This window comes from Drosophila nasuta, chromosome 3 (assembly GCF_023558535.2).
Source record: "Drosophila nasuta strain 15112-1781.00 chromosome 3, ASM2355853v1, whole genome shotgun sequence".
NCBI classification, from domain to species: Eukaryota; Metazoa; Arthropoda; class Insecta; order Diptera; family Drosophilidae; genus Drosophila; species Drosophila nasuta.
In genome coordinates this window covers 29,556,273-29,568,790 of record NC_083457.1, presented here as the reverse complement: position 1 = coordinate 29,568,790, position 12,518 = coordinate 29,556,273, and the positions used below count along the sequence as shown (strand labels likewise).

At 46.4% G+C, this 12,518-nt stretch overlaps 2 protein-coding genes across 3 annotated transcripts; both read left to right on the top strand.

Annotated features, from left to right (window-relative positions):
• Positions 1-547: 547 nt before the first annotated feature.
• Positions 548-5,583, top strand: LOC132788090 (dosage compensation regulator). Of its 2 annotated transcripts, XM_060795395.1 has the most exons (5): positions 548-709; positions 809-1,316; positions 2,142-2,460; positions 2,517-3,207; positions 3,269-5,583. In XM_060795395.1, the coding sequence occupies exons 1-5, from the start codon at positions 634-636 to the stop codon at positions 5,581-5,583; spliced, it is 3,909 nt and encodes a 1,302-aa protein (XP_060651378.1). In that variant the 5' UTR covers positions 548-633. The 2 variants fall into 2 exon arrangements, with proteins under 2 accessions (XP_060651378.1, XP_060651379.1); XM_060795396.1 differs by lacking the exons at positions 548-709; positions 809-1,316 and adding an exon at positions 1,395-2,073.
• A 1,015-nt stretch (positions 5,584-6,598) lies between these two features.
• Positions 6,599-11,820, top strand: LOC132788088 (uncharacterized). Its single transcript, XM_060795394.1, has 5 exons — positions 6,599-7,052; positions 7,118-7,507; positions 7,558-10,842; positions 10,896-11,143; positions 11,274-11,820. The coding sequence occupies exons 1-5, from the start codon at positions 6,732-6,734 to the stop codon at positions 11,725-11,727; spliced, it is 4,698 nt and encodes a 1,565-aa protein (XP_060651377.1). The 5' UTR covers positions 6,599-6,731; the 3' UTR covers positions 11,728-11,820.
• The last annotated feature ends 698 nt before the right edge of the window (positions 11,821-12,518 follow it).

Genomic DNA, 12,518 nt, shown 5'->3' with positions numbered 1-12,518 from the left:
CCAATTATAGCTGGCAATGCTGTGTTTGTGAACGCTGTAAATAAACAGCTGTGGCTGTTATGTTAAATAGAGGTAATGTTATTATAGGAAACATTAATATTTTGTTAAAATTATAACCACCGTCATAATTAAAAAAAAAACTAATTTATACTATTCGATTTCGAGTTTTACCAGAAATTTAATCAGTTTTCGGCTGTAGCAAATAAAATGTGTTAGGCGGCCACAGAAGTAACAAAAGCACTTAAATCACGCGCCCATTGTGTGTTGCAACTAAATATACGAGGTTTATTCTTTATATCTCAAGGGTAAATAATATAAATATTCATTGTGATAAGCTTTAACACAGATGTCAGTTAAATCAGCTTTAAATAAATCTATTTCATATTGAATATATAATTCACTACAATGCATTTATGATACTTGATTTCTGGAGAGACGGTTGCTATAGAAATAGATTAATAAATGTTGATTTATCGATATTGTCATCGAATTTTATCCACCTCTAGCTAAATATTTTACATGTCTACTAACCCCCTTAAATTTTATTTCATTCTGTGTTAGAATTCGGTGAAGAGCATTTCATCCCTGGAAATTTCTGAACAAATTAAATAAAATTATTTTTATTTTATCAAAATGGATATAAAATCATTTTTATTTTCATATTGTGCAAAGAATCAAACGGAACCCAAGTTTGAAGTTCGTCCGACCGGTAAGAAAGAAATAATTTGCGGCGCCGGTTTTTTATTTGCATTTCTCCAAAGTTATTTTCCGTACTTTTGAAATTAATGTTGAATTATTGAAATTATAGGGCCTAAGCATCGACAGCGTTTTTTGTGTGAAGTGCGTGTAGAGCCGTGCACTTATATTGCTGTGGGCAACTCCACCAACAAAAAAGATGCGGAGAAAAATGCTTCACGAGATTACGTTAATTATTTGGTGCGCACGGGCAAACTTAATGCAAAGGATGTGCCTATGGACATGCCTGGCCAGGCAGCTGCTGCAAGCGGCGATGCTGGCGGACGTGCTGCCGGAGAGCAGCAGCAGCGGCGTGTCTTCGGTGGCGCGTCCGGTCCGCATGACTTAGGCGAGGCATATCGGCCCTTGAACCATCAGATGGGCGGACGCGACAGCTTCAACATTATTGATCGTGTGCAGGAGCAGAAGGATATGAACGAGGCCGAGTCAATTGACATGAATGCCGTTATCCATGGTAACTGGACCATTGAGAATGCCAAAGATCGCTTGAACATCTACAAGCAATCAAATAACATTCGTGATGATTACAAGTACACTCCAGTGGGTCCAGATCATGCTAGGTAAGTGTGAGTGGCACTCTCATCACCGCCCCACACTATTTCATATCTTGATTTCTTCTTCATTTGAATCATTTCATTGTTTTTTGTTGAATGATAAGCTGCGCACTGGATTTAGCTTTAACTGGTTCTAAATCTGGAGCGCAGCTCGTAGTTTTTGAAAGATTTATTGACCTGCTGTGCGCAATTAATGATTGAATGATTGGAAACCTAAAGCAAGTGCTCGTATGCAGTATACATTTGAACCAAAGGCTCATTAAATTCGATGTACAGTGAATTGTCGATTCAGTCTATTTGTTATAATAGATAATGTTCTTGTTGATTACTGAATTTACTCCTCAAAATGGAGGAGTAAGCACAGATTACCTTTCACCTGTACTTCGTGCATCGCACATTTAAGCTGCGAGTGTTTTTAGTTCAAATCCCATGTATACTGTATATGAATAGAACCGCGACAACTGAACGGGATTTTCAGAGCGACTTCGCGCACAAACAACAATTGCAACGAAAGAGAGATATCGGTAAACGATGACGACGAAACTCCTATTATGGCAGCAACTGCATTGGAGTTTATCGGTCCATCATTATGCTCGACGCAGTATGTGCACCTTGTGGCTCTGAAGGTCTGGTAATCAATTAACGATTATGATTGTTAAATCCGATTTTCGATGCTGCCATTCGATTATCGAGTATTTGAAAGTAGTTGCGCACAGCAAGGTTGACTTTTTGCTGTCTCTTATTGATTGCTCTGACCGTCACGGTAAGTCAGACTGCTTCCGAGCCGAGATACTCCTATACAACGTCATTCAATCGATCCTCTTCATTTAGGAGCTTCATGGCGGAATTGTCGATCTATGTGCCGGCGCTGAAGCGCAAAGTGACGGCTCGTGAGACGGGCTCAAATAAGAAATCGGCTAGCAAATCTTGTGCTCTTTCGCTGGTACGCCAATTGTTCCATCTGAAAGTGATTGAGGCCTTTAACGGCACCCTGAAAAAGAAAAAGGATGGGGAAATGAAGCCGTATCCCGTTAAGGTTGAGGAAGGACTCATCAACAAAGTGGATGAAGTCATCAAAGAGCTGGAATTACCCGTGGTTAATCCCTCCAGTATTAAACTCGAGGTTGACGGAGCTCCTCTTTCCCTGATTGTACGTTTTCAAGCCCAGTTCAGAAACATTTAATCACAAAATTTCTTCATTTGCAGGTGAGTCAGAGTCGCCCGGATAGTCAAGCGCAGAACGATGGCCGCCCAGAGGTTGCTACCGTCATACCGTGGGCACCACCGCAACCTAACTGGAATGCCTGGCATGCCTGTAACATTGATGAGGGCGAATTGGCCACCACCTCCATTGACCAACTGTCAATGGAGTATGAACGTCAAATACATAATCGCCGCCACAACAATGCCGAATATGGAAAGTTTCTGGAGTTTCGTGACAAGTTGCCCATTGCAGCCATGCGAGGAGAGATCATGACCGCCATAAATGAGAATCCCGTGGTTATCATTCGCGGCAACACCGGTTGCGGCAAGACCACACAGATTGCCCAGTATATACTCGATGATTACATTGCATCCGGTCAGGGTGGCTATGCCAACATCTATGTGACTCAACCACGGCGAATTTCGGCCATCTCGGTGGCCGAGCGTGTGGCCCGCGAACGTTGCGAGCATTTAGGGGAAACTGTTGGCTATTCGGTGCGCTTTGAATCGGTGATTCCCCGTCCATATGGCTCCATATTGTTTTGTACTGTGGGCGTTCTTTTGCGTAAACTGGAGGCGGGTTTGCGTGGCATTTCCCACATCATTGTGGACGAGATTCACGAACGCGATGTCAACACTGACTTTCTACTTGTTATCTTACGTGACATGGTCGCCACTTATCCGGACTTGCATCGTGAGTTGTTAAATATTATTTGGATTTTTATTGTAGATAAATATTTACTTTTGATTTGCAGTAATTTTGATGTCGGCTACAATTGATACGACTCTCTTCTCCAATTACTTCAATGGCTGTCCGGTGCTGGAGGTACCTGGTCGCGGTTTTCCAGTGCAGCAATTCTTTCTGGAGGACATCTTGCAGATGACACAGTTTGTGCCTACTCCCGAGTTGCGCCGCAAGCGTCGCGATGCCGTTGACGAAGAGGAAACAATGGCCAACGACAACGGCGAAATGGAACAGAATCTGAATAAAGTGTGCGAAGACAAGTATTCGGATCAAACGCGCAATTCCATGGCCATGCTCTCGGAATCGGATGTTAGCTTTGAGCTGCTCGAATCCCTTTTGATACACATCAAATCGAAGAATATTCCCGGTGCTATTTTGGTCTTTTTGCCCGGCTGGAACTTAATCTTTGCGTTGATGAAGTTTTTGCAGAGCACTACCACTTTCGGCAACGATAGCTATCTCATTCTGCCCTGCCACTCGCAGATACCACGCGATGATCAGCGAAAGGTCTTCGAACCTGTGCCCGATGGCGTCACCAAGATCATATTGTCCACAAACATTGCGGAGACATCTATTACCATCGATGACATTGTCTTTGTGGTGGACATTTGCAAGGCACGCATGAAACTCTTCACTTCGCACAACAATCTCACCAGCTATGCCACCGTCTGGGCCAGCAAAACCAATCTGGAACAGCGCAAGGGTCGCGCTGGTCGTGTTCGTCCTGGTTTCTGCTTTACTCTCTGTTCACGGGCTCGCTTCGCTCAACTGGAGGAGAACCTGACACCGGAAATGTTCCGCACACCGCTCCACGAGATTGCGTTAACTGTGAAGCTGTTGCGCCTTGGCGCCATACATCATTTCCTGTCCAAGGCACTGGAACCGCCGCCAGTGGACGCGGTCATCGAAGCAGAGGTCTTGTTGCGTGAAATGCGTTGTCTGGATGTAAACGATAATCTCACTCCGCTGGGCCGGCTGCTGGCACGTCTGCCAATTGAGCCGCGGCTGGGCAAGATGCTGGTGCTGGGCTCCGTTTTTGGCTGCGCTGATCTCGTGGCCAGCATGGCCTCCTATTCGAGCACGTTCGCCGAGGTCTTTGCTTTGGATATCGGTCAGCGTCGCTTGGCAAATCATCAGAAGGCGCTGAGCGGCTTAAAGTGCTCTGATCATGTGGCCATGATTGTTGCCTCGCAGATGTGGCACGCTGCCAAAGTGCGTGGCCTTTCGGATGAGATACGCTTCTGTGATTGGAAGGGAGTACAGATGTCCACCATGAATGTGATGTACGAGGCCAAAATGCAGCTGCTCGATCTTTTGCAGCAAGCTGGCTTCCCCGAAGAGTGCATGCTATCCTATAAGGTGGACGCAAATAAGGCTGATGCCATGCTGGATTTATCGGTGGCACTGCTCTGCCAGGGTCTCTATCCCAACATCTGTGTGCACAAGGAGAAGCGCAAGGTGCTGACCACTGAATCGAGAGCAGCGTTGATCCACAAGACATCGGTGAACTGCAGCAATCTGGGTGTATCCTTTCAATATCCATTCTTCGTCTTCGGTGAAAAGATTCGCACACGCGCTGTTTCTTGCAAGCAAATGTCGATGGTGACGCCACTGCAAGTAATGATCTTTGGCTCGCGTAAAATCGATTTGGGTCCCAATAATACGGTGCGCATAGATAACTGGCTCAATTTCGAGATGAATCCCGAGCATGCGGCCAAAATTGGTGCACTAAAGCCGGCCCTGGAGGATCTTATTACCATAGCCTGTGATAATCCTGCCCAGGTGCTGCACCTGGATGAACGATACGCGAAGCTGGTACGCGTCATTCGTGATTTGTGCGTGCAGAGTGCAGGCGATTACCAACTAAGCCGTGAGAATGGCATATTGCCGCATATGAGTCGCCTTGGCGGAGAAAGCAATAGTAATAGTGGCGATGGCAGCGGATCCGGAGGAGGACCACCAACAAAACGTGGTCGCTTCGATAACGGCAGTGGCAACTTTGGAGGCGGAAGTAGGGACAGATTTGCAGGCAACAGAGGCGGAGGCTTTGGAAACCAAGGCGGCGGTAGAAACTTTGGCGGAGGCGGTGGACACTATCAAGGTAATCAAGGTGGCAGAGGACGTTATGGTAATCAGGGTGACAACAGCGGAGGTTACGGTAATCAAGGAGGCGGCGGAGGATTCAACAACCGTGGAGCTGGTGGTAATAATTATGGAGGAGGAGACAGCTTTGGGAACAACAGCTACGGGGGTAACAATAGTACGAACATCAATTCAGGAGGCGGCGGCAGTCAAGGAAGATTTTCCAATCAACGAGGCTTTTAAAATTTAAGATTTCTTTGTTACCAATTACAATTATGTCTTCAAATAAACATAGCTACATTTACAAGCGTGTATTTAGTGCAAATAAGAGCTAGGAATCATAATAATTTAATTGGCACTCCACGCTGCAGAAGAACTTGCCCTGGAACCCATCCTCCTGGATGCATGCCGTGTTAAAGCAACTGTAGCACCAACGTTGACGCTTGATGTTGGCCAGCAACTCGTCGGGAGTTAATTTCAAGTGATTTCCTTGGTGCAGTTGGCGGCGATGGGTGTGAATCAGGCTTACTTCTTCATCCCACTGCTGGAACATTTGTTTTGCGGAAACCAAGTTCTTTTCATTTGTTTCCGAGTTGTCTGCAGTTGTTAGCTTTTCGGCCAGACTTTTCCAGTTATAATAATGCTGAAGAAAATCCTGCTCCCGATTCAGTAACTCACTTATGTCGATGGCGCATTTTGACTTTGGCGTGGAAGTTGCATTTTTAGTCGGATTTTGTATACTTGAGTACTCCGGCATATAGTAGAACGGAATGGTTTCTTCGGAATCAGATATTGATACGCCATATATATTGCTTTGCATAATGATATTTGGCATTTGCCATTAAATTCTTTTTGTTTTTTTTTTTTTTAAACAGATGACCGCGCAATGCCGTTAGTTTCGAGTGAGGGCTTCTGAAAGTTCTGTTAATAGAACTTGCTAGGGCTGCAGTAAAATGATAACTTACAGCCTCGATATGTTTCGAAATAGTTTACAGCTAGCCGTTACAATCAAACTGTTAACTAAATTGCCAGGGCTGCGAAAAATATATAGCTGTCAGCATCCAAAATCTTTTTTGGGTAGATTTGTTTTTATTATTTTTTGCACTTGATTTCAGACGTATTTATTGTTTGTAATTTACTTTAATTATCTCCATATTATTTATGTACATTTGCTTATTGTACACTACTATACAAATTGACAAGATACCTGTCTGTTAATTTTCTTTTTTCTATCGAAACGTATCGATAGTTTTACAGTTTCAGCGCCGCCATTCAATTGTAGCGTCACTTGCTATTCGCGCCGTTTTAATTCAGTAATTTTTATTATCTTTCGTTGAATTCTGAGTGTTATTTCGTTACATTGTTGTTTTAGATTAGTAAAATAATAAATAATGGATTTCGATAATGCCAAGGAGAATATCCAGCCCTTGGCAAGTGGACGCAACGTGAGCCTGTTGCAGGCATCGCTGTGTCAAGATGCCTCACAAGAGTTGAACGCCCAACGAAAGCAGCTGGAATTGGATATTAAAAACTACAGTGGCGATGATCCGCTGGAGCCGTGGTACAACTACATCTGCTGGATTGAACAGAGCTATCCGGCGGGTGGCAGCAACTCGGGCCTGCAGAAAGTCATGCACAAATGCCTAACAAACTTTGATCGCGATGAACGCTATAAACAGGATCGACGTCTCATCAAGTTGTTTATCAAGTTTGTAAGTTTGCAGACTTTGAAAGTTATGTTTTGAGTTTACAGTCGCGACTAAATGCTCTTTTGCAGATGGGCAACCAGGGCGATAAGATCGAGTGCTATCAGGAAATGTACAATAGTGGTATTGGCACCATGCTTGCCGATTTCTATATTGCATGGGCCTATAGCTACGATCTGGGCGGCAATATGCGTAAAGCGAATGACATTTTTCAATTGGGCATTAAATGCCGGGCCGAACCGCTGGAGGAACTGAAGGAGGCGCACCAACATTTCGGATTCACGGTTGCCCAAAGAATGATGTACACAGATGGTGAAGAGTCTGCAGTCGCCACACAGGAGCTAAATGATCGTCGCCTGGCGCTGCGTTCGCTGCATGGCCAGAAGCGCAACAATACCATCACAGTGGGCAGCGTACGAACAGGAGCGGCTATTAAGAGTAATATGCCGGGTGTGGTACAGGTTAGTCTTCTTTTAATGATGTGTAGCAATTAAAATTTCTTTATTTGCAGAACGATGCACCGAGCACGAGTCGAGCCAGTCGCAATGCCAACCGCCAGCTGGAAGTCTTTAACGATGAGAATGCTGATGCTGTTAACATGCCACCACCGCCAGCTCCAACAACGGATGAAGCAGAGCCAGCCAAGACCAGCTTGCGTTCCATTATTGATTCGGCACGCGAACAGGAGAATCTAAAGGAGCCAATTGCATGGAGCAAGCCGCATAAGCATGGTAAAATTTTTGCTGCAAATGCTGCCCATGATCCGGCATTTGCCATCCATGTGGACGAACAGACATTTCCACCCATCACGAACTATGAACGCAATTTCGATAAACCCTTCAAGCGACCGCCGAATTTTGTGGCAAAGAGTGCTCCACAAAAGCCTTGGGTGACGCCAGTAACCATCGAGGATGAGCCTAACAGCAGTGCGCTGCCGTGTTACGACAAATGCCTGACTTATCCGCGTCCCAACATGGAATTCTCGCCGGAGGAGTATTTGGCTTATCGCTGGTTTAAGAAGCGCAACGATCAGCATCCGTTTGTGCTGCGCAACAACGAATGGTGGGGCAATGGAGCAACGCATGGAGTTCGTCGTTATCCTAATTTTGCTACTGCCTCTAAGCCACAGACAATCGATCCTAATGATGGTTATCTGAAGCTGCCAGAGGTGCCATCAATGCGGCCAATGCTAGAGCAGCTCTACAACGATGAGGAGCAGCGAGAGTATCAGCTGGAGGAGATGTTGGCCGTAAAGTGGCGCACGAAACGCAATGAAATGCGTGGTGAAATGGATATGGAGGAGACGGTTTTGATGCCGCAGGATAAAATGCCCAGGCGCAAGAGTTTCTTTCCGGAGGGCGGGCCACCGGGCTCCATTCGCAAGTCGGTTATGCCGCATATGTCGTATATTAGAGAGGAAAACGATGAAGAGGATGAGGAGCAACAGCAACCTGCAGAAAAGAAGGCGCCAGAATCAAGTGCAATAAAAATATGGGTAGATCCAGCAGCTGAGGCGCCAACCACATCGTCAAAGGCAGCGACAATTGCATCAAAAACTGCAACCGTAGTTTCGCCAGCTTTTGAGGACAAATTTGTCGCGCCTGCACCGCCAGTGAGTAAATTTGCGATACATGAAGATGATGCATTGCCAACGCCCGCATCCCAATTGAACCCAGCGCCCAGCGCCTTCTTTGATGCCGACGAAACGTGTTCGACGCAAACGTTCAACATATTCCTGAAATCGCAGGCCGTGAGCACGCCAAAAATGACACAAAAACAGGCGCCAGCTCGTCAATTTGGCACGCTGCTCAAGGACACCGCATCGCCACTGCCGCCCGCTCCTGCTGCGACTGTGGAGGAGGCAAGCGGCGAGGCTATTGCTCAGCCTGTGTCGCCCATGATGCGTAAGCAACTTTCGACCATCTTGGAGACGTCCGAACATGGCGGACACGGCAGCTCTGGGGGGACAAATGCGACCACAAAGTCCACCATTGTGTCGGCCACAACAGCATCATCGGACACGTTGCAGGGCGGGCGACTACAGGGCGAGTGCACGCCGGGTCCGACGCGATTGCAGCGTCAAATGGTTGCGGGATTGGACGAAGAAGACCCACCCGTTGGCAATTTCGAGCGTTTGCAACTGTGGGAGCCAAATGCGCCCAGTGTGCCGCTGCTGAAATCACTGCACTTCCAAGAAGACAAAACAGAGACGGTGCCGCGACCTTTAATGGCCTGTTATCAGGAGGATAGAACAGAAACATTGCCCAAGATGCCAATGGCACTGCCCGAGATGTCGCTGCTTCAGAGCACAGCGAATGCATCGAAGCTGTTCCAACAGCCAGCAATGCCGCAGCTGCGCCATGATGAGGATGATGAGCTAAACAGTTTGTTTTGCAAAACGCCAGCCAAATCGAAGGCATTCGGCGGTGGTTCGCCAGTGTTTTCGGTCACATCGAAGCGGCCATGCAATCAACAGACTCCCGAGTTCAGCAAGAGTTCCATTAAGCAAACGCAGCTCGCTGCAAAGCATTCGCTTGATATGTTCGATGAGGTCGCCAGCTCGGGGCCAACAACCAAACCAACAATGCCGAAGAAGACCGAATCCTTTATGGCAGATCTGTCGTTGGTGCCCGATACACAGGCGGCTCCAAAAATGCAGCCAGCGCAAAAGAATTTCGAATTATTTCTGGATGACAGTATGCTGCCGCCGCCACCGCCAGCTTTGCCGCCAATGTTGGACTGCACACTGCCGGAGACGCAGCCAGAGACACAGCATCAGCAAACCGTTGGATTGGCGCATTTAACTGCTTCCTTTATGAAGGATTGCACCGAGTTAAGTATTTGCCCGCTGCAATTGCCGGTGGCCCCGAAGAGTCCACCTCCAAAATTTGAAATCTTTCTCGATGAGACGATGCCACCACCGTCTAAGCCATCAGCAATCGTTGTAACAGACAGCAGCCAGTCGAAGGGAGGCAGTCATGCTCTCATCGATAAGCTGGAGACAATTGGACCAGCCCACTTAACTGCATCGTTTATGAAGGATTGCACCAAGCTGGGCAATCCTTCGACTTCAATGAAACTGAAGAAACTCGACGAGTCCGCGGACGAATCCGCAAAGACATCCTCTGGGCAAACAGCGGGCAGCGATTACTTTGAATTGAATGCAGCCACCGAAATGTTTGCCAGCGATTTGAGCATAATCAAGAACTCCACATTGCTGCCGACGACAAGCAAGCGAAGCAATTCGCCTGTGGAGCAGTTGAAGCCTGTTGCTGTCACCGAGTTGCCGCACATTACCATTGAGAAGACCCACGACCACGGCGAGGATGGATCCATTTACTACAAGACAACGCCGTTGTCGCCAAAACAATCGCATACTGCGTGGCATCAGACGAGCTTGTGCACACCGCCGAGGGAGACGTATGAGCATCGCAAGCCCAGCATGGATGAGTCTGCGTTAAATAGTACGTTGGCTCAAAACAATGTGAATCCTTTCAATGCGGATATTATCAACTCGCTGCTTGATTCCATTGAGTTCTCACAGTACATCGAAAAGTTGCCCAATTGCCAGCTGATGGGACATGTGAAGCGTTTGGCGCCGCAGTCAATGCTGGAAGTGTGTGGCGAACAGTTTGATGTGAACAAAATGATTGGCAAGGGCGCATATGGAGCTGTGTTCATTGGCGAGCACAAGGCGTCGGGCAATAAGGTTGCACTCAAACAGGAGAAACCCACCAACTATTGGGAATATTACATATGTCTTGAGGTGCATTCACGGCTGGCCAACGAGGAAATGGTAAGTGAAAAGTAATCTCGTTGAATTAAAATCTTAACCGATTCAACCTATAGATTGGCGCCTTTATGCACATCGACTATGCGCTTGTGAGCAACAACTGCAGTGTTTATATCTCTGAATTCTCCGAGTATGGTTCACTCATCACCGTTTGTAACAAATACAAGAAGTACACCAACAAGAATGTGGATGAATATGTCGTTATGATGCTGTGCTGTCAGCTGCTCGATATCGTCGATCATTTGCATGCGATGGGCATCATTCATGCCGACATCAAGGCAGACAATATTCTGCTTATGAAACCGTAAGTCGGCTCTTACTTAAAATATCATCTTAAGTTGTCATGCAACTCGTAAAATCCTCATCAATTTGATTGCTTTTAAAGTTTAAAACGTAACGCAATTTAAAGTGTGGTTTACTCGTTTTGTTTACAGCGTCAGTACGCAAGCAAAGGAGCTCAGTTTGCAGTTGATTGACTTTGGGGTGTCCATTGACACCAAACTGTTTCCGCCTAAGCAAACATTCGACTATGTTCACAATGATGATGCCTTCAAGTGCATTGAGATGCGCACTCAGCGTCGCTGGACGTATCAATTGGATTTGTTTGGACTCGCTGGAGTGATGCATGTGCTGCTCTTCGGCCGCCACATGGAGGTGGGCCAACGTCAGGCGGGCGGCATTTGGATGCCCAAACAGGCATTTCCACGTTATTTCAATCGCCAGACATGGGAGTCGGTCTTCCGGGCGCTGCTCAATGTGCGCGATTGCCAAAGCATGCCCAATTTACAGGATTTGAAAACGATGCTCAAATCCGACTTGGCCGAAAAGGAGAAATATGTGGAGGCGGCCATCGCCAAGTTTAATATGGTCATGCAGAGGAAACCTTAGTCTGGAGTTTAATTTAGTAAAGTGTTTAAATATAAGATATCGTTTTAAGCCTCGAAAATATTCCTAATAAAAACAGCATTTTTTTTGCGTTGATAAATATGTTTTGAATATGCAGTCTCTATGCCATTTTGTATTCATATTTCCTTATTTTCATTTGGCGGCACGCAACATTGAAATGCATCCTTTAATGACCGCAATTGCACACTTTGTGCCATTATAATAGTCGCGGTCGTTTTAAACTTTCAGTCGGTTTACGAGCAACTCGCGTATAAACAAAATAATTTCGACCCAATTAAGCGGTTTTACGTAAATTTTACAATGCGGCGTCCGAGCATTAACCGAATCGCATCGAACCGAATCCAGCGAAACCAAAATGCTCTGTGCTGCCATCTCGCCCACTTCCGCTGCCACACTTCCATCCCCTCCGGCTACCCTGCCTGCTCTCCGCATCATAGCTTACCCAATAACCCACTCAATTCGAGTGCAATGCAATTTTTGGTTGAATCAAATAATTTGGTTTACAGCGCGAGTATTTTACTGGATGAATGGTTGCGTTTTTGCGGGGATCGAGAGGGAAGAGTGAAACTAGCTGGCGCCATTTGTATTTGAATTTTGGAATTGTACACGCATTTTTAGAGGCCTTTTTGTCGTTCCTGTTTGGCCTGCACTCGGACGATGCTAACCGATGCTATATTCGTTTCCGGCCATGTCGCTGATGTCGCTTGCGTTATGCCGGTCACAATTGTCCCATGGCCTGTGGTCGGGCATATGCACAGCATATAAATCAAAGT

Coding starts and splice junctions, on each gene's coding strand:
- LOC132788090 (XM_060795395.1), top strand. CDS start 634: ATGGATATAAAATCATTTTTATTTTCATATTGTGCAAAGAATCAAACG. Junction 2,461..2,516: donor GAGCTCCTCTTTCCCTGATT/GTACGTTTTCAA, acceptor CTTCATTTGCAG/GTGAGTCAGAGTCGCCCGGA. Junction 3,208..3,268: donor CACTTATCCGGACTTGCATC/GTGAGTTGTTAA, acceptor TTTGATTTGCAG/TAATTTTGATGTCGGCTACA.
- LOC132788088 (XM_060795394.1), top strand. CDS start 6,732: ATGGATTTCGATAATGCCAAGGAGAATATCCAGCCCTTGGCAAGTGGA. Junction 7,053..7,117: donor TCAAGTTGTTTATCAAGTTT/GTAAGTTTGCAG, acceptor GCTCTTTTGCAG/ATGGGCAACCAGGGCGATAA. Junction 7,508..7,557: donor ATATGCCGGGTGTGGTACAG/GTTAGTCTTCTT, acceptor CTTTATTTGCAG/AACGATGCACCGAGCACGAG.